Source organism: Ascidiella aspersa, chromosome 6, assembly GCF_963924565.1.
Source record: "Ascidiella aspersa chromosome 6, kaAscAspe10.2, whole genome shotgun sequence".
Taxonomy (NCBI): Eukaryota; Metazoa; Chordata; class Ascidiacea; order Phlebobranchia; family Ascidiidae; genus Ascidiella; species Ascidiella aspersa.
Genome location: NC_139452.1, coordinates 28,094,730 through 28,121,439, shown reverse-complemented (window position 1 = coordinate 28,121,439; position 26,710 = coordinate 28,094,730). Strand labels below are relative to the sequence as shown.

The following is a 26,710-nucleotide window of genomic DNA, read 5'->3' as shown; positions in this document are numbered from 1 at the left end:
GTATTATAATATTCAGTATATATATAATAATTATAACTCGACCCACCCTAACCCAAACGCTAACACCCTAACCTAAATAATGTGCATTGTGGTACGATTCTAGACCAGCGCCTAATTGTTTTTTAATATTAAATCACCCCCTAATGAAATTACCCAGAACCGAAAGAATTTATTTATTTTGCCCTTTACATTCTATAACAAGGCAAATAAGCTCCATGTTAATGTTTGCGTTGGGTTGGTAGAAGTTAAAGTATTTTGTTTTTAGAAAGTGGCAATTGGTTATAATATATATGTACTACAAAACTTGCAAATTATACGCCATATTAAATTGCTGGTCTATAATCCCACCACAACACACGTTATTTGGGTTAGGATGGGGGTTAACATTTGGGTTAGGGTGGGCTATGTAATGTTATTAAATTAGAAATATAATAATATTTGAGCCACCTTTACCCAAATAGTTCGCGTTGATTTAATAACTGTGGTAGAATTCTAGACCACAAGCGCAACAATTTGACATTGTTGTACCAGAAAACTTAGAACTATAATTATATATGTCTAATTTGTACTTCACACCTAATTTATATACAGTGACAAATATTTTGGACCAAAAGTAAGACTGTATGGACCCCAAATTATGCTGTTATGATAATGAGCATAATTTTATTAGGTTTATTTAGGTTTCAACACTTTCAAGTTAAAATTGCTCTATCGTGATTCAAAATGCAGTTTAGAAATCACCAACCGCAGCTGAAATACCTTTATTAGTTACAGATAGGCACCAATATCACCCAGGTATGAACAATTACCTATACTGATGAGTGACACTTGGTGTCTTGTCCTAATTCTGATTCGATAATATTGGACAAGCTACCATACTTCAGTCAAAAATAGTTTTAACATTATTTAGTAAAACAACGCAGCCCAATTTGTACATATCTTTTCGCTTTGAGGAATTAAATCTAAAAAAGGTAACTTTTTTGCCCATCTTGCCTTCTTATATAAAAAAATTGAACTTCATTTTTAACACTAACTTGGCTGCTGTTATTTTGTTACAAATTAATAACACCACTAGACTACCCTATTTTCTGTGTTACTCTTCAGTTGCCTTGAACTGAATAACATTCAGACTTCAATGTTGGTCTTTTTATCCCCAGAACCGGACAATCCCCTATGTTTCCCCCAAATGGGATATTTTATGTTGGTTATGCTTTTTTCAGGTGTGTTAGGAATTTATCTTCGGCCAAGACTAGTATCTATATACATGTAAATACATGTGTGTTTGTGTGATATGGCAGCAACTGTCTTCGTCCAATTGAAGGAGCACCGAAACTAGTCAACACAAAGGATTCGCAACTTGTAGTGGTCACAATGCAAGTTGATAAAGGTGGGTTGATATTAGAATCAATAATTCCATTGTTACCTTACCACATTTACATACAGCTTTTAATAGTGGAAACATCTGTAGCTATTCTGACTCTCACATGGAAAGAAGTTGATTTTATTTCTTTATTTTGTAAAGCATTTCTCCCAAGATTAAAGATAACTCACATGTTTTATTCTATAGATATTAACCGTTTAAGCCACAACACCTTTATACAGTAAACCCTTTACCCTTTAAAGCCTGTCATTTGAACCCATCGCGACGCAGCTTATCGTATACTACAGTGACATACTAGCTTTATCTTTAATCTATATTGTCTTTTTATTCTACTATCTAACACTATATAAGCTGGCTAACATTTTCTCATTTTAATTATGTATTTACCCTGATAAGGTCAGTGTATAACTTATTCACACTAGAACAGCAATTTTTGTTGAATGGTGGAGCAAATATTATTTTTAAAACCCTATTGTTTGTCATATTCTCCATATCAAAGTCAAAAAGTTAATGCCCGTGTTTACAGACTTACATTTGAACATTTTGTATCTTAATCAAGCAACATTTTATCTATGGCTGATTTTTTTGTTAGAATATTGCGTCTGATATTATATTGTTTGAAAAAAGAACTGTTACCATGTAAATAGAAAAGTATCTTCAAAAATTTTTTTGAATCTTTGACCCCAAAGACTTAATTTTATTTTGTGATGTGGTGCTGCAAAATGCTGTCCTAGTAAAATATTAGTAATTGCTCATTTCTTAAATTCCTTAAACTGTTTTTTTGCAGGCAACCAGTTGGGCTTATCTTGGCAAGACCCAGCTTGGCCCCAGCAAGAACTTTCCAAAGACAACATCCTCGACTATTTCTCGGAGAGGAGCAACCCGTTCTACGATCGCACATGCAACAACGAAACCATCAAGATGCAGCGGCTCAGTTACGACCATTTGGAGTAGGTGAAATGTACATATTATACTGTGTATATGGTGAACAAGCCAATTTGAAGTTGTACCACAAGACAATGGCATACATTATAATAGTACACATACTTTAGAAAAGTCTTCGGATATCCGTCAGCCACATTCTATTGCTGTTTCCCAAAATGCTCTCCCTAGCTCTGTTGATAGAGCGATGGTCCTGGTGTACCTGGAAGTCATGAGTTCCAACCTCACCACAGGCTAGTTTGACAAACAGGATGCTACAGGAACGGTGCTATGGTCGTTTCTCGACTTGTGCCCCTCTGAGCCTGTGTAGCTCTGTTGGTAGAGTGTCGGTCCTGTCCTGGTTTGCCTGGAGGTTGTGAGCTCGAACCTTACCACAAGCCAGTTGGTTGTCCAACCTAGCCTTGCTTGAACTGAAATCATGAATAAGCCTACTGATTTTGGTAAGCCTTCTTGAAGGCATCCCTGCACATGGGGTAGGTTATCATGCGATTATATCCTGAACACATTTAGTGTTGTTATGTAGATAGTGAAGAAGTTGTTTTGAATTTTTATACCTTGTGGGTCCATTTTGCTTTCTTTGAAATATGGGAGACCAATTAGTTTTAGGATAATAAAATTACAGAATTTGTGGTATAATACTTACTCTAACTTTCAAATCAGTACTTAAACTAATTGTGGTACTCAATCTGTCAAATAACTTGTGAAAAACAAGATTTCAGACTTCTAAAAAACATGTACACAGGAATCCCACAAAATCTTTGAGTGTTTAAAACTATTTGAATGTCTTAGAATTGATTGAAATCTTGAAGTCTTTGAAAAACCCTTTGTCTTTATATAAGTCTTTGAATTTATTTGGTGTCTAGCTTTAGTTATGTACTGATCAAAAACATTTTCAACTATTTTTAATTGTGTTGTCCGTGGTATTTCTGCTGTTTTGATTTTTAATTATATTAGGAAAATTGGAGCAATTCAATTTTAGGTCTTTAAAAACCTACAAATTTTCTTTAAAAGTCTTTAAATTTCTTCGAATTTTTTTCTATAAATTCGTGTAAAAACCCTGTTTACAGCACATGTGGTGAATTATTCACTAAAAGCGCAATTAAGTCGAGCGCTTGTTTCATAAAACGGTTACCTATGACCACTAAAAAATGCGTTTCTCCTCACCTTAAAGCAGCGCCTTAAAAGGCGATTTTTGTTAAAAGGGTGGTGGTTTCAATATTTTTCCCACCTTAAGAATGTAAACCGCGTTAAGCATCCAGAAATATCGGAAAAAAGGCAATGACTTTAAAAAAAAGATGACAGCATTGTCACGCCCGCCCACGCAAAATGCCACCTGAATCCGCTGGTCAAAATCTCGCCGGACCCCCTAGGTGCTTTCCCGGGTGCTTTCCCGGGGACGAAAGTGTTCACCTGGTGGACCACCGACCAATTAAAGTTGTTTTTCTTATCCGCCCGCCATCGCTGTGGCTACCAAGCAAACAATGACCTAATACGATGCGAGCGTATGAAGTAAGCGGTGACGTTGTATGTATACGCCAACGCAATTATGGCAAGATGTTACGGATTATCTTGTGATCTTTGATCGTTTTTTGTTTTTGGACTTTTGAGCGTTGTAACATAATTTCGATTCTTTTTTTTTTCTTGTAATCTTTGAACGTATTTTGTTTTTGGACGGCAAGTTCCAATTTATTTATTATGAGCAATGTCTTTATACGGCCTCCGCAATTTCACAAAGTATTGGAGAAATTCTGTTTAGAAACAATATCAATAGATCTGACCACATAAAGTGACTGTAGTCGAAAACCCAACCGAATCAAACGGCGAGTCAAGTATAGGGTCGCGATGGGAAAACACTATAATTTCCGTATTTACATCTTTAGTCCGTTGACAAAGCCTTTAATCTTACAAAATTTACCGTTCAATCGTTAAGCTTTTCCCAAATCCGCCGTTTCAGTTTTGCTTTATTGTTGTTGTTTTAGGAACATGATCGGACTTGAGTACATCTTGCTTCATCACCAGCAGCCAATTCTCTTCGTGATTCGCAAGCAGAAACGACAATCTCCCAAGCAAGGTAAGAAAACACTGGATTACATAAATCAGGGATGTGCAGCCTTATAATATAACGGGCCACACATACACTTTAAATATTTCAATACGCCGCAGAACTTTAAATTAAATTTTATGACAAAAAGTGCTGCAAAAAACAGGGTATTTACTATTTTAGTGGGGGCCTGATCATTTTCAAAGGTGAGGTTATTATAGGTTACACCAGCGTTTCTCAACCGTGTCCCTCGGCCCCCCAGGGGGGTCACGGAGCAGTCTTCAGGGGGCCACCAGCTTGTCTTAGTTTACTAATTAGCCTGTTAAACTATTTCTTTTGGTTTTCGTTACATCTTGACCTCTCTTATAATGTTATTTAAAGTGTTTCTCGTATTCGTGAGCAAGGGCGGCCACGGAGTGTTTAGTGCTAATGAAAGGGGGCCACGACTCATGAAAGGTTGAGAACCTCTGGGTTACACCATATCGTCCTCGACGTCATGAAACAACTAATCTTATAAACACCCGCTCTTTTCAAACGAACTCGCGCACAACTAATTCAAGTGGATCTTAGGTTAACGCACAAAGCGCAAAAAACTGGGTTCACACGGCGTAACATGTCACGGTACGGCACCGTTAAGCTAAAAAAAAGGCCCTAAGCCAAGGAAAAATCATAGAAAACTTTCGTCGTTGTGCAAAACCTCTCAACCCACGAGTCGCAACATAAAAGTTTGCCGTTTTTTATTCACGCTTGGCACGACCCAAAATTTTGCAGCCGTTTAATTTGGTTGGGGACGACTGCATTATTTTTTATAAAGTTAGATTTATTGCGATTGCTAATGAGCAAGATTTCGTTAAATTCTTGAAAAATTGCGGAAGCTATATGAAAACATGACTTTTATAAATAATTTCGAACATATTGATGCCAATGTCTCGTGTTTTATTCGCTTACAAAAATTTCAGTAAAAACTATTGGGTCGCCAAAGCTACGCTGTTATGCTTAACGCTTAATAATTGGGTCGCCTCGAAAAACGTATGATAAACACTGCTATAACAGAAACAAAATGTTGCGCCACATGCAAAAATATTAGTCGAATAAAACTAGCCCCTTCAGGTAAAAAAGAATGATATTCCCGTGGTGTGGAAAATCACAGCGTGGCAATCGGAAAATTCCGTTAATAAACCCAAAAACACTGAGCTGTTGATTCAACTACAATATCGTACCTCGTGGATATCTGCCGCTGTAATAAATCGCTGTTAGCTCTTTGCGAGCTTGTTTGTTTGGAAATTTCGCGCCCGCGCTGCTCTCTGTTACGTCATAACGCCCCGCTTTCGATTGCTGGACACGACAAAAAGAGGAACACACCTTATTACATCATCACAGTGCACACTGCACAAGGCCACTCACCTTTGTAACTGTGAGGTCATAATTGAAAATACATTTTTAAGACGAGGACTAAGAATTGAAATGTAGCAACAAACTATTTAAAAATATATGTATAAAAATACCTAAACGTGTATTTTTCTACACGTTTTTTGCGCTCTATGGAAATAGTAATTTACCGACGAGAAATTTGGTCAGAAATCGATTACTTTTCGTTTATTTTTTTCGCGTTGCGAACAAATTAGGTCGAATGCCCTTTTTGCTTTTATCGGTTTCTAATTGCGGTTAACGTTTGCGTGGAAATCAATAGGAAGGAGTATTCGCGAATATCACAATGAATAAAACAGACGCTTTAAGCCTGTCAATATTTACGTGCCGTTCGCTAGCGATAATCACCACAATTATTCCGTCGTTATGGTGCAATAATAGAATCGCCATTAGATTTGAACCAAGTGACCTTTTTCTCGATTTGTATCACCTGTTTTGCCCTCAAACACTCATGGTTCCGTTACGGAAATTTCCAAGCACCTTATTGATCCCTGTATATCAGGCGAGAACCAATTACACAAACTCGGAACGAGTTTTTCTGCACGCAATTTATTTCAGGCTCAAAACAAAGCAAAGATTTATTTTTACGTCTGGCAAACGCGTCACAAAACCTGGGGGAATCCCCATTCGAAGTGGTGCGATCCGACAGACGGAAACTAGATTGGGATGTAGCCGTTGAACAAATATCGTGTCCGCCAAGTCTTTTTGTTTTTAAAATGTATTTTTATTTTTGCCTTGCTAAATATAAATGTGTACGCAAAAGGTTTTTATATTAAGGTGCTTTTTTGGGTCGGATTTTGTTGCGAAATTTTCTTTTTCTAAAATTGAGTGATAAATCCGGATTATTTTGGTCGCCACTTTATTAAAATAGGAAATAGATACCTTGTAAGCGGTAATCGACTATTTTGTCTTTAAAAAATACTTAAGCTTATACGAATTGTTTTAACCTCAAAACCAACGCCCTGATGGTAATTCGTAAAATTCGTAAAAGTCGCTGGGGAATTTAAAATGCAATTTCCAACCTAATATCACCTAATCTTCACAATTGACCATTGTTACACCACTTTTTTTTACCGTTTGTAATTTTGCCGTCCATGACTTGTTTAAAGGTTAAAAGAAACCACTAAAAATATTTAAATGAACCCGAATTTGAAGCACAAATGTTCATAAGGTGATAACCGATTTTGTTTTGTGGGCGTTGTAGATAAATCTTTGGTCATTTTTTTAACAACATATTGATACCCCTTTCTGTAATGTGTTTAGTTTTTCCTTACAATGCTTTGAAGCATAATGGTTGGAGATTGTAGTAAGACGTAAAAAGAACATCAAAGCCCATACAGAAGTAGGTAGCATTTTGTAAACGTTCGAATATATTTATGTGGAAAATGAATAAAATATTTTCGAAACTTTCAAAATGATACCTACTTCTGTATGGGCTTTGATATTCTTACCACATCCTTAGAATAATATTTGCTTTAAGTATGAAATAATATTAACGAAAGTTTACGGTCAGGTTGATCGGTTGCCAGTCATTTTCATTGTTGCCTGTCGTTTTTGCAATCAAGCCAATTACAGTTGCGTTGCCTTGATACGGTTTCGGGTCAAAAAGGCCACATTGTGTGCCATGCGTGCCGCAATAACATCAAATAAAAAATATACTCATTCCGTGACCTGTGAAGGGTTAGTCACGCGAAATATGAAGTGCTGTAATAAATTTCGATTTCAAACCGGAAAAATGATCCAAACGCCGATATTCGTCGGAAAAGAAACTGCAACTTTCATATATAGAAATTGTGTTCGAGGCCACGACCTCTCCTCTTCTTTAAGTTCCCTCAGATCAAGGGGCGTATTTTTGTACAGTGTCAGTGGCACTATATTGCGAAAGTACTTTGCTTTATGAAACATTGTACGATCAAAGCGATTTCCCATACTCTAGTAATTCTTTATTTTTTTTGTTGGAATGCCTGGAAAACCCATTCCAAAACTTTGCTTTGAATATGTTAAAATGATTAAAGAGATATTCGAAAGGCTGCCCACTTCTGTATGGGCTTTGAAAGTTTTACTACGTCTTACAACAAACTTAAACTATTATTCTCCAAAACCTTGCTTTGTTTACGTTTTGATAGTTTGAAAGCCAAAACTCTTATCGCAATATTTGTAAAAATGGGCTGACGTTCATTCAAAAAAAAAAAAACATTCATATTTTTGCATGAGCTTTTGCACTTTCTGTTTATGGCGCCGGTCGCACTTTGAACTCAGGTTTTAAATGACGAATCTTGCATACGTGACCACAATAAAGCAAGTCCCCAGTTTCCTTCTTATTTCATTGCACGTATCCAAGGGTCAAAGATAGCAATCCAGAATATCAAACACTAGTTTATTTATTTTTTTTTCATAAAATATATATATGTATATATATATTTTTTTTTTGGAAGGGGGGTAACCCTGCAGGACAGAAAAAACGCAAAACACTTTATTTACATCTATATTGTAATACAAAAGTAATCTTCTAAATGTTTAAAATTTTGAAACAGAGATATTTTACAGCCACTGCTTTTTTCAGTTTATTTGGCCGGTTAAAAACCACTCAGTTTTAATCCGGTTATGCAATAAAAGACACAGGCACTTATAAATAGCGACTAGATTGGTTACTCTTATATAAAAGGCCACTGCAGTACCAAACTAAAAAATTAACGCTAAAACCCTAAAAAAAATTGTGTCAAAAACCACTAATTTAGGTCAATGTATTTGACCGGTAGAAAAAACACTCCCTTTAATCTGGGTAAACAAGGAAGCAATATAGGCACTTTTCCTCTAAAAATCGGCTAGATTGGCTGGCCACATATGAAAGACAACTCACAGTGCCAAACACCGGTCAGGGTTCAACCAGTTTCTTCTTTGCATTGGTGGTTGCCTTCACTGGTTTCTTGCAGAACTTGTGCAAAGATTTTTGGTTGCCGAGTACTGCGGTTTCGTTCCGATAGATGTTGACCTCGAAGGTGTGTGCTGATGAGCCTTTTGTGTATGTCGCCATATTACGCGACTTGGCCTAATATAATATGCTTGAAATTTTGTGATGTGATGTTATGTGATGTGTCCGACACTTGACATTTCATTCCGAAACCGATACCCGATATTTTTGGCAAAAAATAGGGATGCTTAGATCTGATATCGAATGGCCTAATTGCTGTGGTCAAATAGAAAAATATGATGGTGTAGACGCGTTTAAATTACTATTTGGCAGGTTGCGGCCGCATTTGCTTTAGCGTCGGGGATTTAAGTTCAATTTTGTTGGCAATTTACCATTTTTTAATAAGTTACCTATAACTGGGTATGAATCCCTGCATTGCGTAGCAAACGGAAATTCAAAAACCTTACATCAATTGTTATCGTATAGGCACCCAAAAGGTTCGTTTGCGCGATTTGGACCTAAATCGTTTTGTCCGAATGTTCTATTCCACTGTAGGGCGGCGGTCGCCACATATTTTTTATAAAGGAGCCCGACATCTATATAACATGGCCATCGCGAGCCCAAAAAAATTGGATTGAACTAAATTAATTTGATTATCGTTACGGAAGAAATAGAAATATCTATTTGCAATGAAAATTGTAGTGAGCCTTGCTAAACTGTCGTTCAGTTTAAACTTTCTTCCAATTTAGTTTTGAATTGCGTTGGGCAAACTTTCTTATATGTTCTACGTGGTTAACCTCAAATGTAGCCAGTAACCACCCTTACACACATGCCAGGTTCTGCACTAGGGCTTTTAAAATTGATATATATTTTACTAAAAACACAATAAAATTGTAAGCTGCCATTATTTAATTTATTTTGAGCTCTCAACGCAACTCAATCATTAAACACCTAAAAATACCGCAAAAAGGTCAACATTATTGTGACGATTTTTTTCTTTTTGTTTATTTCTGTTTCTACTTCTCGGCAAAGGGACTAGCAACTTAAACGGATGTTTGTCTTGCTCTTAACGCAACCACTGACACGGTTGCGCACACATAACGACCTGTTGTACTCCTGGTTAGGAAACCGCTCGTACAATTGATTGATGTTTGTTTTTCTTAGCTTTTATTGATTCTCGCCTTTGGTCGCTATCATTTTGGCCTTTTTCTCTATAAATAATGGCGTTTTTCCGGATTTTCAACACCTTTTTGTACTCCTGCCGTTAAAAATAGGCCCCTTACTTTCTACATAAATATTTGCTCTTTTGATTTGGGATCAGGTTATTTGCCATTTATTTCCCATCACGGCAAGTGCTGCCCATATATGTGTTGTTTGAAAATCCTTGGCGCTCAATCTATTTAGACAAGCCGCAGTGACGAATTAAGAAAGTCGGGTTAACATCTTGTTTTTCCCAGGTCTTACAAAGTGTTTTTTTGGAAACGAAAATTTTGTAAAACGTCTATTTTTAGGTTCAACGAAAGATACAATGTGGAAACTACGCCGTTTCCCTTAAATAATAATGTGTCTTCGTTACCTTGTAAAATTTTAACTTAAAAAATTTAGAAACGCAAAACAACTACAGATTTTATTTTATATTTATATACGGGTTGGGTTTGAATTTAGGCGATATTTAATTAAAACCTGCCAGTTGGGCGAGTGTCTACCAATTAGACTCGCCCGAAAACACTGCTGTATATGTATATAGTGACTGGGAGATATTTAAAAGATATTTCCGCCAAATTAATCTTACATCGCTGTAACCAGGATTTTTTTTAAGGTTTGGGTTGGGTGGCCGCTAAGTAGTTTTAAGAGACCGCAAGTGTTTCATTTAAATACCAAAAAATAGCCATATTTGCTTAAACGAATTATTTATTATTTATCGGGAAACCGCTGAAGAAATTTGGGGGACCGTTTCGGTCCCTCAAAACACCTTAAAAAAAACACTGGCTGTAACCAAAGGGTATTTTTTCGTGTAAAACCTGTGACTCAACCAAAAGGTCTACAGTTACCCATTAGTGCAAGCCCCACCCTTACTTACCCAATAATCACGCCGCCTGGGTTAAAAAGGGGGTTCCGCAACGTGCCATTCTATAGTTACCAGATACGTCTTCTTGCTGGTGTGTGGTGAAATCCAATTTCACTGAAAATCGTGCCATTACTAGTTCGTAGCTCACCTGTTAATAAAGGAACAGAAAAGTGTAAAGGTGGAAAATCGCGGGCCGGGTCCAAATTGATATAAGCAGTGTTTCTACACGCAGTTTACCTGGGGTAACTTGAAACGTTCTATGATGGCTCTAAAGTTGCCCTGGAAAATCCGCTATGTGCTTGTAACATTGGCTCACCCATACAACGGTCTCCTATAACAGTGGTCAACAAAGTTTTTTTGGAAAGGGTGGGAAAACTGTGTAGGAACTATAAATCGTCGAAAAGCAGCGTTTTCTACTTCTGATTTTTTTCCAAATAGTAAAAACTTTACATGGTTTGCGCTAAGGCCGATTTATGAGTAAGCAATACGACAAATGTTTATTTGTATGGGTTTGTTTTAACTGTTTATCGACAAGTTGGCGTTAAAACTATTCCTCGTAGTTTTTCAAAAAAATGTCAGGACTTTAAAAAACCGTGTCTTTTTAACGCGGACACCTGAAAAATGGTTCGCGTGGATCAGAGTCGTTATTAACGTCATAAAACAAGTAGACTTACGTAACCGACTGTTTTCGTTCCAATATATGTAAAACTGAAATCCAATCTAAACTTATTCAAGAAGCATTTTTTATACCATAGCATTTTTTCCAATTTACTATATTTAAAAAAAGATTCTTTCCGTTTTTTAATTAATACACCCGAAAATTGAAACAGCCGGTAACTTGCACCTCCTAAAGCATACCCCCAAACGGTCCAGGACATAAATTTAGAACCCCTGCTTAAGAGGAACACTGTTACCGAACCCTGGAAGACAAGCTGCCAAAGCGTTTTTTTATTAATAAACTCTGTTTCTTTTGAATAATTATTTCCATTTCAAACTATACACCCAATATTTGAAATAGGCTTTCATGGACCCTTAAAACTATTTCACGTATACATAAGGGTCCGCCAGCCCCAGTCTTAACAAACCCTGCCTTAGGAGGAAAACCGTTCCCGCACTTAGTGACACAATATACGCACACGAAACAAAAAACCAAAAACGTGAGTTCCGCAAATCTTTTTCATCCATTTGATCCACTCATGTTGCAATCGGACACCCGGGTTACGTCGAATCGTGCTAAACGTTTCTGCTTTACCGCAACAATTTTACGTGGAAGGTTTACCCTTAAAATATTTCATTTCAGGAACGTTAAGTCGGATTCTGAAAGCCCGGGACCTTTGAATATATGCGCCTTTACCATAATACGCTTGATAGAAAACTACGAACTGTTATTTATATACGCACAATATTGCTAAGCATTATTCCAAAAATCCGAGAACACAAAGTCATAACAGCGATTCAAAATATATACATGTATAGAATGGGGACAATACAAATGCATGTTTTACCGTTTTAACGAAAAATATACAAACAGGATTGAATAAAGTTTACACATTCGGGATTCCGTAATTTAAAGCAACACGTAAAACAGTGATTGAAGACAAAAACCCGTTTTGTTATTTTGTTTATCCCAAAGAACCCTGGGAATCCATTTTCTTGTCGCTAACAACGAAACAAGGTGACGTTTTCAAATGTTTCATAAGTTGTCCTGAATTGCGCTAAGTGCAAAGATGGGTCGACGAAAGGTCTTTCCTTTGTTAGCTTTTCGACTAAAGCTAATCTCCGCTCTTTAGCGACCGCTGGCGCTTCACAGAATCACGTCATTCGACTTTTGCTGACGTCAGGGGCACAGTCGTTGACGTCAGAGCTTCGTTGCGGCCGAGAGCTCCTTTCAATGGGTTCGCGGGGTGTCCTTGCGCCATATCTGTGTATATTCTTGCGCCAGCATTCTAACATGCAAATCAGCGAAGGGTTTGATTTGGAAATGTCGCCTTTTCGGAGTTTTTCTCGTACACACAATTTTCTAAGCTTCTGTTGAGCCGCAAACTCTACCTTCTAATGTTTCACGGTAGTGTTTCAGACGCACCCACTCGCCCGCGAAACCACAGCACCTCTAATGCCCTTAAATCCAGTGTTTCCCAAACATTTTCAGCTTGCGGCGGATGAGTAGTGAAGTGTATATGGCATTTAGTTTACGATATATATTCATAATAGACGCGATAAAACATCAACGAAATTGAAAAAAAAAACGCTCAGAAACTAAATCATGTAGGACAAGGTCTGAAATTAAGCACTTACTTGTTCCAAGAAATAGAAAATAAAACCCTAAAAAGTTGTGATCAAGGAACTGATGAAAGCACATTAATAAGGTTTGAAATATACCTTAATATCAAAAAAAGCAATACCTTTGCTGTGTATGTAGTTTACTGTAGCCTCAGGAACTCAGGATGTCGTGTTTTACGGTCGTTTTCCCGCCATCGCCCGCGATACCGCAGCGCGCTTTCGTGATGCCACTAATACCCTTTAATCCAGTGTTTCGCAAACTTTTTCGGCTTGCGGCGCACTGAAAAAATAGGGAAAAGTGCGGTACACTTTCTTCAAAACAAATTTCGTTAGTCGAATTTTAATGCGAACGACCTAACTGTTTTCGACTTGGATTTTCATATGAGAAACACTGCTCCATTCCCTTGAGTATTTTATTTTCTTTAACCAGTAATTACTAAGGTACATTTGAATTGAAGTATACCAACACCATGTAAAACATTTTTAAATGTGAAAAAAAATCCTATTCTAGTTAGACGCAAAATGAATACAGAAGTATAGGTATGGCATTGAATTTTCAACATGGTTAAGAAGCATATACATTGTACAAGTGCTTTCTTTATCATGCGGAAAATGAACGAAAATTATTCCGAACTTTCAAAATATGCTACCTACTTCTGTATGTGCTTTGATATTTATTCTACGTCAAAACAATCCCTGATTTATAAAAATCAAACCAATTTACGGCTAAAAATTAATGGAGATATATTGCTTTATACTTTGCCGTATCATTTGGTTTATTTGTGTCTTTATTTTGCCTGTCAAGGGAACTACTCATATTTCTCACGATTACGTAGAACTCCGCTTTGTTGACGTATAGTGTAAAAATTGAACACGCAAAATCGAGGGGGAAAATTTTAGGTAATTTTATCTGTTTTTCCGTATTTTTAGTGGATTAAACGTCAAGGTACTTTTACATTTAAAATTTTTAAGTTATTTTTGATAGGAAAGAATGAAATGAATCACTATAGACCGCGGTAAAATTCTCCTAAAAACGTGTTATGAGAAATTGTCATAATCCGTTTGTAAATTACCAAATTAGGTATTGTATTTCAACAAAACTACACACTTAAAGCTTTCCATAGTCGAAGGGGAAACATTTTAAACCTTACAATTTGTTCCAAAAATTAAAAAAATCCAACCTTTTGATCAAGTGAAAGTACTGTTGTACGGACCCCCTAGAACCCCATGCTACCGTAGTAGCTGCACCCCCAAAAAGACATCAGAATTCAAAGAATTGGAGAAATTTATGACAACTTGGTTTTGTCTTTGTCCAGTTTTTTAGACTGATGTAATTTCAAAAACCTAGATTTCACGCCAAAAAGGGTAAAAAGCTTACATTTTTGAAAAGAAAGAATTGAACATAGTAACACCCAGGTTTTTTTTAAGGTTTGGTTTGGGTGACCGCTAAGTAGTTTTAAGAGACCGCAAGTGTTTCATTAAAATACCAAAAAGTTGCAAGTCCAAAATTTGGGAAACCGCTGGAGAAATTCGGTGGACCGTTTCGGAAAACACTGGTAACACATATCAAAGTTTTTGTCACCAAACTAAATCTAATGAGATAAAAAAATATTTCCTGCTGACTGCCCACATGGCTCAAGTTACCGTCAGAATAAAATAGTTACAAATCACGCCTAAAACTACCTTTTATGAGACATGCTTTCTCCTGCTACATAGTTTTACCCATAACAGTGGTTCTCAAACTTTTTGGTTAATGAAAGTTTTTTTGGCATACAACAGAAGCACTTAAAAATCCTAGATATTTTATTTTAGTGGTTAAAATATTGAACTCTGTTTTGTTTTTCTCTGTTTTTTTATTGATTTAACGACAATAAGGCGTACTTACGACTGAAGAATTTAATGGCGTTTATGTGACACTAACTACGAGTAATGTAACATTTGCAAAGATCAACAAGTTAACTATGTTCTTTGGTTGTGTAACGGTTTCGTATAGGCGTATAGGCATATTTTCCCCCTGATTACCGCTACTGACACACCCAACTCCAAAGCTACCTTAACAAATACGGGATTTCACTGCCTTATCTGAAAGCAATGATTTAAAACCGCACAATGAAGTTTCAAGTTGCGAGACCAACCAGGCAATTTGTACAAGGTGTGTCGGCGTTATTGGAGGCTTTCCAAAACCGCAATTTCGTCACAGCTTACTCGTAATTCCAAGTAATTTGTAGAAATATCTGCCGCGGTTTGTTCTATAAACAGAAGAAATATTTTGATCTTATATGGCAAAAAAACAAGACCAGGCGTGCAATTACGAACAGACAAACCCTTTGCCACTCCCTATTCGCAATTTCTTGCGACATGTTTTTGTGTTGTTTCCCTTTCAAAACTATTGCGAACTTGCTTGTAAGCAATTCATACTTTTTCCATTGTCTGAAAAATATCCAGCAAGAATATCAAGAAACAACCCTGTAAAAAAGTCCTGACGACACGAAAAAAGGTTGACTTATAGCAGTTTTATCCAAATTATCAAGCTGTTTACGTCATTTTATTAAGTTAAGCACCAAACATCACCCCTAAAATATTTCGTCTGGTCGACTTTTTAAAAATTGGAACCATATGCAGATTTTTGTCCATTACGTCCGTAATCTTATCCAAAAATGATATGTTGATGTATTATAATGAACAATACCTCATTTGTTTGGCCATTTACCTGAAAATCAAACAAAAATGTGCAATAACTTCACCTGATAAAATCAACCAGGTAAAACAAGATAAATAATTTCGCCCGGCGCTGACTTTTTAAACTCAAAACATATAAAAAAAATAGAACTGTGAAAAACTCTAAACGCGCAGAATAGAACTGATAAAAAACACACAAAGAAGTACAAATTCGACGTAACTTTACACAGCTGTTGGAATGTTAAAACTCGCAAAACGGATCCTAAACCTCTCAAGACTTGGCGTTCCTATTTGCTTCGGTGCCACGCCCTTTAACTAGTTAGTCATCTGCTATCAGATGGAGCGTACCCGACCCCAAAATACCGGTAAAATTCTGCGGGAAATTGAGCCTCGAATCCCGGCCAAGCTACCGGTTCTTTTGTCCAGCCGAGGAAACGCCGCAAACTTGATCGCCCTTTCGGATGCAAGCTGTTGAGCGTCGTCTGTTGAATTTGGGGTTAAACCCACTCGTAGGAATGCAGCTGTACAGTCACCGTCCTATGAAACTGCTGCTTATAACCCTGAGGCGCACGAGTGTATAACCTTTTTGCTGTTTGTTTTGATTTTAACGGATGTTAAACCTGGTTTCAGATTTCCACACCAAGAATGTTATTAGACAATGATGAATGTCTGAAGCATGAGTCATTCAACGATAAAAAGGTTGTCAAAGTTTTTCTGCATATAATCAAAGGATTGCGGCGCGTCCAGACGCCAGTTTTTTCCCGACCTTTTGTATGGCATCTCATGGTTGCTAGCAGAAACGTTTAGCGCGTAAATCACAGTTGAATGCTTTCTTGGTTTTGTTTATCTGCAGCACATAAAGCACGTGGTAAAATTAAATTCCCCAACAATTTTTTCACCAACTGCTGACACTGAGGTTTTTGCTTGTTTTTTCAAGATTCCTAAAATACCGTATAAAGAACACAATACCATCGAGGATATTCTAAGATTTACCATATTGACCAACTATTGAGGCTTGATTAAAAAAAGATTACATTGAAAAGACGTAGTAAGAATATCAAAACCGTTTCGAATAACTCTTAGGAACCTACTTCTGTATTGGCGTTGATATTCTTAAAACAAAATGCCAATTTACTAACGGGGAAATAAAGGCGCGACAGCTCATTAAAACAGGTTCGTGCTTTTTAACAGAACATTAAAATTCAGGCTTAACATCAGACTTGAAAAACTGGATTTATTTTAGCTTTTAACATTTGATTAAAATTAAAATTGAACGAAATTATTGAAAGTCAGAAAGCAATACATATATTGGATTAGAATTAGAAGTAGACCCAGTTTTTCTCTTTGAATTACCAAGTCTGGTTATCACTGCGTTTTGTAGCATGTGGTGAATATCTTACTCTCTCTCGTTTGTTCTGTCTGTTTGCGTCCGGGTCACCAGGGTAACCGGGGACTTCTCTCTTTTCTCGACACGAACGAGAGCACTCGAGGGTCGCGCGCGCCACTATTTCGGGACATTGTGACGTCACTATTAAGCAGCGGAATCGGCGACAATCGCCAGAAGCGCCCTTACCTTTGTCCCTAGACCGATTTAGCAGCAATCGACACAAAACCGCTTCGATTCTGATTTTTTGCGTCTTTGGTGCGTTTGTGTTTACAAGTGTCTGTTTCCTTGGTTTTGACGATTCGAATGGCCGAAGGAGTCCTTGCGATTAATTTTAGCCGCACTTGTGGCAATTTGACCGCTTTAAACCACTTAAAGCCCGAGTTGGTTAACAAATTAGTGTTTCCCATTGATTTTATACATATTAGACAATTGTTTGCCTTTTTATTGCTAATGATAACAGGTCTGAGGATTTGAATGGCCGAGGAGCCCTTGCGAACACTTTCAGCGGCACTTGTGGCAATTTGACCGCTTTAACCCACTTAACTCCCGGGTTCGTTGTTTCCGATTTCTTATACATTTATTAGACAAATGTTTGCTTTGATTTTTTTTAATAAAAGCAGTTTTGAGGATTCGAAAAGCCAAAGAGCCTTTCGAATACTCTTCGCCGCACTTGTGGCCATTTGACCACTTTAGTTCACTTAAATCTGTAATCTTATAGCTTGACAATGAATGTCGAAAAAATCGTGTAAATTTACGTGGTCTCAATAGATACGTTTCGGTACTCATGAAATGTTACCTAAGCCTATTTAAACCTCACTTATCCGAGGTGGAACGCAATTCATATCATTCTTTCTCATAATTCAGTTAGCACCTTCAGGTACAGCGGTGTTGATACGGTACTTTGTGAAGTAGAATTAACAAAAAAAAATTGCATATCTTGTGATGCATTTGCTTTTGCCAATGCGTATATGTAATATGTTTTGTCCAGGTTTATTGCTGAATGTTGATTGACAGTTAATTCCGCAGGTACGCGAGAAACAAATTACTGAGCAAGCAGTATTGTGGTGCGCGACAAAATTTGACTTGGACAATTCAAGAGTGATAACTATTTTGCGGAACGCATATTTGTTGCGTATTTGTCTTGACGCGTAATCTGTTAAAAACATCTCGATTGCGTTTTGGTTTTCAGGTAATCCCGGAAAAGGAAACGCGACCCTTTTCCCTTTGTTTACGTTTTCACGGATGACGAGTATACACAAACTGAAAACAAACACGAGGTTTGTAAACGCATTCCAACAAACCGAACTTTTACAATGTATACCCTTGGCTATCGCGTTTCAAGGCGGCATATCTGTTTTCAGAATATTACGTGATGTTGAAATCAGTGTAAGCAAGTCATTTTTAAATGACTTCATTCCAAAGATCAGTGCTGTAAAAAGACATTTTTAAATAACGTTAAATCCAAATGAAAATGAAAAACAAAGTTATTCAAACAAGTTAATTTAAAGTAATTAAGTCCAAGTCAAGTCGTTTGGAACCAGTAGCAAGTCAAGTCCCAGTTAAGTCATAATTAGATCAAGTCAATTCCAAGATAAGTCCTTGTCATAACAAATTAAACCATGAACTATTTCATTCGAATTGAGGAACTGACGATGCCAGATAGGCGAAATATATATTCCTTTAACAAAATGTCTGATTTTTAAACTTTTAAAGTTGGTCAACTCGGATCTAGACCGCGATGCTTTCTGTTTTAAATATTGGTATCAGATTAAACTCGTAAATATCAAACATCCCTAATTACAGCTTCTGGAAAAAAAAAACATTACAATCGTTTGCAGCCTGGGAGAAAGTGCCATTTCTTAACCTGCTTTGTCCTACTCGCGTGCCTTGATCATTATGTAATGGCAGTTTTAGGCGCCACAGTCCATTGTATGTTCACCACCGCCTGGTCTTCCAAGTTGCAAGGGCTTCACTTTTCAGGGGGTTACATCATTTGACGCGTGGTCTTGCGTGGGAAAATATGTGCGCTTTGCGTGTGCCAACGACCTTCTTAACGTCAGATGCAATGTTTTTTTATGTTGATTCCAATCGTTAAGAAACCGCGGCTTCTACCTTTCCCTTACTCACAAACTTGTTTTAGACCGCTTTTTATTTGTGTTGGCATGCTTATTTTTGTCACCTATAGTTTGACTTTTAATATTTCATGGTTTGAATACTTTAGCTTGATAATGAATTGCAAAGTCATCTTGATTAAGACGTTTCGATACGAACTTGTATCATCTTCAGGCAATGCACACTTAAACATTTCCACATTAACTGAATATATCATATCATTATTAGAACAAGTCTACTTCGAGTCAAGTCATTGACATAAAACTAAAACAAATAAAACTGGTAAACTCGCCCGAATATGAAAAAAATACCAAGAACGCTACAGCATGAAAATCGTCTTACGTACGAAAATTGAGCCAAATAACATAATTTTATTCAAAAATATTTAAAAAAACACTTGGCTTTTAACCAAGGTATTTGACAAAATAAAAACTCGAGATTAAGTCCAGCATTTGTTCAAAAGACTCAAGTCAAGTCAAGTCGTTTAAAAACAGTGACTTAAGTGAACTTAAGGAAAGCCATTGATTCAATTCATTACAACACTGTCCTCGTGTCTAGCTTTCTTTGCGATAATCACACATAAAGGGTTCAACTAAACCAAACGAACTTTAATAACCTCCATTTCCGTTTCAAGTTATTATTTGCCACACAGCTTCTAACAGAAGATAAGTGCTACAAGATCACGTTACACAAGCAAACAAAACACTTGAAACACACCAAACCTTATCATAGAGCGGAATAACAATTCATTGTGCATTGTATTTTTCTAACAAGAAACTCCCGTGCAACAAAATAACAGTTACGTGCAGACTGTCCCCAACCCCTTACCCCGCCTCTACCCATCCCAACCCCCTATCCGGTAAGCAAGGACCCCGAACCCCGAATCAATAACCCGTATTGCCTTTGTTTTTAATTTTGCGGTCATGTCTATTCGCGATGGTGTCGTATTCGCACTTGTTACATTTAGCTGTTATGACCGGATCCTGTCCGAGATGGCTTTACATTTCAGGTCGAAAACGCCCTTTTTGTTGTATTCTCAATGATAGTGAAGTCTGGATTTAATCGATTAAAACGAGAGCTGCTCATATAGCCCGTAGAGCAACTAGCATTGCAGTGTATATTTGCAACAATCTACTACCGCTCTTTGGAGCATAATGATTTAAGGTTGTAGTAAGACGTAATAAGAATGTCAAAACCCATACAGAAGTACCTACCGTTTTGAACGTTCCGAATATCCTAATTCATTTTAAACATCATATATTCCTTTTGAAATTGAGAGATGTTCGAAACATTTAAAATGCCACCTTTTTTGTATATGGGCTTTGATATTCTTACTATCGTTCTAGTTGGTTTTATGATTCGTTGATTGGCCATTACGTCGCAGTGTACGGAAGTTAATTCAATACAGGCACAAAATTCGTACCAATTTTCACATTTCACCATGCAATTTATGATTTGACGATCTTTGGTCGTTTCACACGTGGATATCTGGCGACACCTAACGGCGAATTTCCCCTTTTGCTCATACATATCTCTTTGTATAAAGTGCCCCACTCAGTTTTCTCTTCTCTTATAAGGCGGTGTCTTTGTACCACCCAATATCACTTTGAAGTGGCATTTTATGAATGGTGAATGCGTCCCCATATTTTGAAGTGTGGCTGACTAAATGTTTATTCAATGGTTCAGTCACTTCTCCAGGTACTTGAATCGCAATGAATAATTTCCGACACAATACAAGAAACAACATCAGTTTTCAAGCACCTTTCGGTACATTGTAGTAAAAATGAATGTGTTTGTGTTGCATAAGACACACACTATGAATAATATTTAAAATATTTCTAGTGAGTAGGGACTGTGTGTTATTGCTATGATATTTTTTTTTTAAAGTTAAAAATTGAAATGAATATAAAATTTTAATGGCTTCTATGAACAACCTAGCCCTCATTTTATAGTTATGTATAATATTTGAATTATTTTTGAACTTAAACGATAATTCGTACATGTTTTGTTGGTATGATACCTTTACTAAAAAAAAATAAAAGTATAATTTTTAATGGTTTCTTTCAATAACGTAGAGATTAGTTACATACCTTAGACTTATTTTAGATATTTCTAAGAACCTGAGGAAATATTTTTATTATTTGGTTGTTTAATCAGCATTTCTCTTTTTTCTACCTGTATGTGTATTGTTTTCTAGTTACTACTCTTGCTGACTACTACATAATTGCTGGAGCAGTTTATCAGGCTCCTGATTTATCGTCTATCTGCAATTCAAGACTGGTGAGTCAGAATAAAGCTTTTTAAACATTTTCAGTCAATGAACGTAAGCAGTTTCTGAAATTCAACCATGTGGTATATCTTCTGATGTTTAAAACCTTATTTTTACAAATGTTGTCCTAACCCTGATCTCAGAAAAAAATGGTTGCACACTTTTAAAGCACACAGTTAGGGAAAGGCTTAGTTATAAACATAGTGGTGATTTGTATGAACAATTTATATATTGTTTGTAGATGACAACATTTCATCATTTGGAATCTGCATTTACAGAAGGTAAGTTGCATGCATCAGAGGTTATTTAACAGATTATTGGTTGTAAGTTACATGCTATGCCATTGAGCTATGTTGACTTTTAGAAGCTTGTAGAAATCAATATTTCCCCAAATATGTGTAGGTCCTACATTGTATTATCATTTTTGTACCAAACGTAAATTGTGTCATTTTTTTAAAATATTCAAATAAAATATTTACGAATTACCACTTAGGAATAAAGCCCCCATTTACACAGAAAACTTATAGTTTTTACATTTCTTTAAAATTTTTGAGAAACGTTTCATAACTGTTTTAAATAATGTCTAAATATCATCCCAATGAAACTGTATTTACCATCCATTTTGCCTTTAAACCCTATTAAAAATAGTTCGTAACAAATCTTTTATTTTTATGCAGCATTGTCCTACTCAAGATACCACCCAGCCAAAGGCTACTCGTGGCAGTTTAAAGAAAATAAGGAAACAAGTGAAAACAAGAAGCCTTCCAAGCCGAAAGAGGAGCCTGGTTCTTCATTCCAATGCAAGAGAGTCGATGTGCTGTTGAGTGCATTGACTGCAAAGTTTCCTCATAAATTTGTCCAGGTAAACAAAGGGCTGTGAGAAATGGCGTCGTTAGTTGCCAAACATTTTTGTTGTTACTTACAACTACTGTGTTCTGTAATTTAGCCTGCCAGAAAATTATTGTTAGTTTTCCATATTAAGGAGGTTCGTATACTGGGATCGAATAATCCCCTGGGGGTACGTGAACTATTTTTTGGGATGAACGAAGGCTTAAGAAGTACGACCAGAAACAGCAAGTTTCTATAGTCTACTTGCATTATGACGTCATCTCTGAAAAACGTAATGTCCACCCTGCCCCATGCTAACCAAATTTTTTTTTACGGGTCTGTGTTACAAATAGTTTAGGAATGCCTGCCATAGTCTGTTCCCAAACTAATTTTTACTACCGGTTTTAAAAAAAGTTTAAGATGTGGCACTTATTTTTGGTGCATCGTATAGTGCCAGACTTTATCAATTTTCCCATTTACTCCCTGCAATGTTAATTTAATCAGCATTACTGTCTTTACAAATAATAATTTACAGTCTAAAAAAAAAGAAATATGACCATCTAGATACTAAGGTTAAACCCTTGAAGACCAAAACAGATTTGTACAAAATTACTTCATTGCATTGTTAGAAACATTTTGGGTAAAAAGTTTACTATTACTTTGGTACATTACTTAACCAGGTGCTTGTTTCTGTCAATCTTTTTTAATTTTTCCCATATAGGTGAAATATATTTGTCTTTAATATCTCTTTTAATCATAGTAACTGTATAAAAGGTTAAATTTAATTTTCTCCAATAGCTTATAAAATTTCAGAATTCGTTTACATGACAGAACAGTCTGAACAATATTTGTTTTCATTTGAACTTTCAAGGGCAAGGGACATCTTTTCATAAAAATATATGTTTTTCTTTCAGCTTCAGCCTGGAGAAAAACCAGTGCCTACAACTGAGATTGCAAAGGCCAAACCGACCGAGGTCGAAAAGTCAGCGACCCCTGCACCACCAACTTCAAGGGCACCGGCTGCCCCACGCCCCCAAACATCAAATGTTGTCGTTAAACAAGAACCAAAGCCACCTCCAGACAAACGAATGAAGTTCATGTGATTTCTGTGTAATTTGGAAATAAATACTGCTGCTACTGTAATAAATCTCTTGTAGTTTCATGTGGTGTCAAAAACAAAGACCCAAGCCAAACTTTTGTCAGAGAGAGTAAATGATTCATGACACATTTGTTACCAAGCAATCGTTTTATTGAAAAGCAGTTATTTTTAATGTGAATATAAATCCTATGTTGTTTTGCCTGGTTCAACCACTTTTAGACAAAAATCATCAGTGATAGCAGAATGATACAAAATGCAATTAGAAATTAAATATTTTATTTTGAAAACAGCTTTTTCTACTGTGAGAACGAATTGTGTTGTTTTAATTGGATTTGCAACTTGAGGAAAGCTTAAACCCTCTCTGCACTGTAGTTTTAAATAGGCATTGTTCGAACGAAAAAAAAAGCACCATTTGTCACGGATAGTAAATGATATAAGCACTTTTACAAATTTATCATTTTATTAAAAGCAGCGTTTGTTGCTGTGAAAACGAAATTTAATTAAAACCTCTTGCCAGTCACACTAGGATAAAACAGAAGTACATCACCAGGCAAATATTATTTTAAAAAAGGAGACTATGTAACCTTTTTTATTAAATAACAAAACACAGGCAGACCATTACTGTCTGCACTTAATGTCTGGAATGAAATGCTGTTCCCTGGCAACTGGCTGAGTCTCAGCTGGTCCAATCTTACATCTGGTTGTTCTGTTGTAATTTGAACCAAGGTTCCATTCGCCTTCAAAACCCTCCAGGCTTCTTGAAGCATACTTTGAAAATTTTTCTTGCCATCCATTGAATGTCTGCAAACAGCATCCGAGGTCCCTTTGTCAATAACAACATCCATAAAACTATTATCAAACGGGAGTTGTTGACAAGCATCGCCAACAATAAACGTGCAGTTGCTATCAAAACTCTGCTGTTGGCATAGAGTCTTCAGGCATTCCACTGATGTGTCCAAACAGTAAACATCTAAACGCTGATAGGAATGTGACAGATTGAGAGCAAGTGTTGATAAGCCACAGCCAATATCTAGTAAAGTATGATAGGAGGGGTTGTCAAGCAACAAAGTCTTAAACAAGTCATCCAGCTCTTTAAACCCAACAAACCACTCCATGGGGCTTTTCGACTCTTCATAATGTTTTGACCAAAAGGCACCATCTCCCAAATTATGTTGAAGCTGTTCTAAACAAAAAGGAATTCCACTGTTGGTGAAACTAATAGCTTATCAATAAATGCACAATTATTTTTTTTAACAAACTTTGTGTTATGATTATTTTTATATATCTGATATTTTGTATTTTATTAAAAATAATTGATATACAACTACCTGGTTTTTCATTTGCAAAGAATGATGTCTTGCTTTGTGCTATAATTTGTGTTGTGTGAATACCACAGTGTGCATTGAAAACCAAATTATCCACTATGGTTTTGTTTTCTACTTCTTCGATACAAACATCTGGGAAGAAAAGTGATGCTTCTTGCTGAACAGATTCTGGGGAATCTGAACCATGGATTGAATTCCTGGTGTCCGTTAAACCAAATTTGCCTCTAATAGTGTCAGGGTCAGTATATTGGGTCTAAAGAAATTAAAAAATGTTTGGTAATGTTACAATAAATCTTTAAAATTTGCTGTATTCGTTTATACAAAATTGCACTTACCATACTTTAAATAAAAAATATTTACCTAAAATGTATATATTTTCAAAGATCTAAATTTGAATTGCATGACATTTTTAATATAAGCTGAACGGTAAACAGTAAACATACCTTTGTCAACACACTAAAAAGGGTAAACAAAGTTTTAGTAGAGCACTTTGTAATACATAACTTGAAATAAAACAAATTCAAGGAATTTGTGGCAACCCTGTTATAGGATAATGCTTTAAATGGCAACAATTTAGTAAAAAAGTTTACTACCCAAACAATAGAAAAGCTCACCAAAAAAGTGTCCACATACTTTATATACTTTTGTTGGGCCTAGAAGCTTTCTCCAATCAGCAATTGCATTTTCTTTGGCCAAAAGCAGGGCGATAATTGGGCCACTGGCCATAAATTCCACCAATCTTTGGTGGAAAAAGCGACTTTCGTGCTGTTTGTAGAAAATCTTGGACTGCTTTTCTTGCCAACGCACCTCTCTGCGTTTCAAGATGTAAAAATCGTTTTGCAGAATTTGCTTTTGTATCATTTCTACGATTCTTGGATTACCGGCAAGATCGGGTTTTAATAAACCAAGGGTAAGTTGCACACCTGGTTTCATAATTTTAGATTAAATAAACACTGTAATCATAAAAAAAACGCTTATTTCATTGATGTTGTGTGAGTTGAATTGCAAGTTTGGAACTGTGTTGTGAAAATTTACATCTTGTGGTTTGGTATTGGAAAGTAATATATCCTATTTAACATTTTCCAAAGGTTTAAAATTCAGCTGAAAACACTATTTTATTAAGAATTTTACTTTGTTTTTGGTTTTTATATTTTAATTTCTACAAAGTTTAAAAAGTGTGTTTACGTAAAACGTTTTAAGACCTTACATGGTAAAAAAATATATTTTACCCCGGTGGTACGTAACAAGACAATTTGGCAGCGGCAAACTTTACTAAAGTTCGGAAAATTTTGGCTAGAATTTCTTTGCTAAAAATTAGCTGTGTTGTTGCTGTAATCTTAAGTTTTCTGCTTTAATTTACCAAACTGACTTGAACAACAATAAGCCAAGACTTGTAACAGGTAATTTACACTGTTACCTAAAATAACGTACGTTTGTGTTTAATCTTCTTACTAACATTTTACGTTAAAAACTAAATGCGTTTTTTACCATATTGAGGAACACTTTTTTGTTTATTTTATATAAATTGTGATCAGTTGAGGTTTGCTTGGTGTACATCTAGCTAGATTGGAGCCGTATTTAAGCTACTACTGTACTATTGGTGATGTAATATACATATGCGGCAAACGTAGATTATTGCGTATTCAACATAAGCAAGTAAATCCTTATTTTTAGGCAAAGGAAACCAAAGGTATCTTTGATAGACTGGCCTCAAAATTGTGTTTTAGTCGCTGTTCACATACTTTTTCTTCGTTGAATTAAACCTTAAAATTAACAGGGTCTTCGAACGTCCTTCCACGCTCAACTAAAACCAAACAATTTTGAAACGACGCTTTGTGACGTAATAGAAGAGTTTGTGACGTCATGGAAGCCTGCATACCGGCGATGCGCGGGACACAACAAACAATCGGTACGTCCTGTTACGGGTCAGGTTACCGTTATGTGCGCGACCTTTTGACAA

At 36.3% G+C, this 26,710-nt stretch overlaps 2 protein-coding genes across 2 annotated transcripts; one reads left to right on the top strand and one right to left on the bottom strand.

The window, feature by feature from the left end:
• The first annotated feature begins 1,225 nt into the window (after nt 1–1,225).
• Nucleotides 1,226–23,568, top strand: LOC146141116 (mediator of RNA polymerase II transcription subunit 6-like). The gene is made up of 7 exons (XM_083391078.1): nt 1,226–1,387; nt 2,169–2,331; nt 4,303–4,394; nt 21,427–21,509; nt 21,740–21,779; nt 22,176–22,360; nt 23,241–23,568. The coding sequence occupies exons 1-7, from the start codon at nt 1,372–1,374 to the stop codon at nt 23,427–23,429; spliced, it is 768 nt and encodes a 255-aa protein (XP_083247204.1). The 5' UTR covers nt 1,226–1,371; the 3' UTR covers nt 23,430–23,568.
• Nucleotides 23,569–23,992: 424 nt separating this feature from the next.
• On the bottom strand, nt 23,993–25,696 carry LOC146141115 (uncharacterized). Its single transcript, XM_083391949.1, has 3 exons — nt 25,384–25,696; nt 24,754–25,003; nt 23,993–24,608 (listed from the first exon to the last, which is right to left on the bottom strand). Exons 1-3 carry the CDS (start codon nt 25,681–25,683, stop codon nt 24,001–24,003), a joined length of 1,158 nt encoding a protein of 385 aa, XP_083248075.1. The 5' UTR covers nt 25,684–25,696; the 3' UTR covers nt 23,993–24,000.
• Between the last annotated feature and the right edge of the window lie 1,014 nt (nt 25,697–26,710).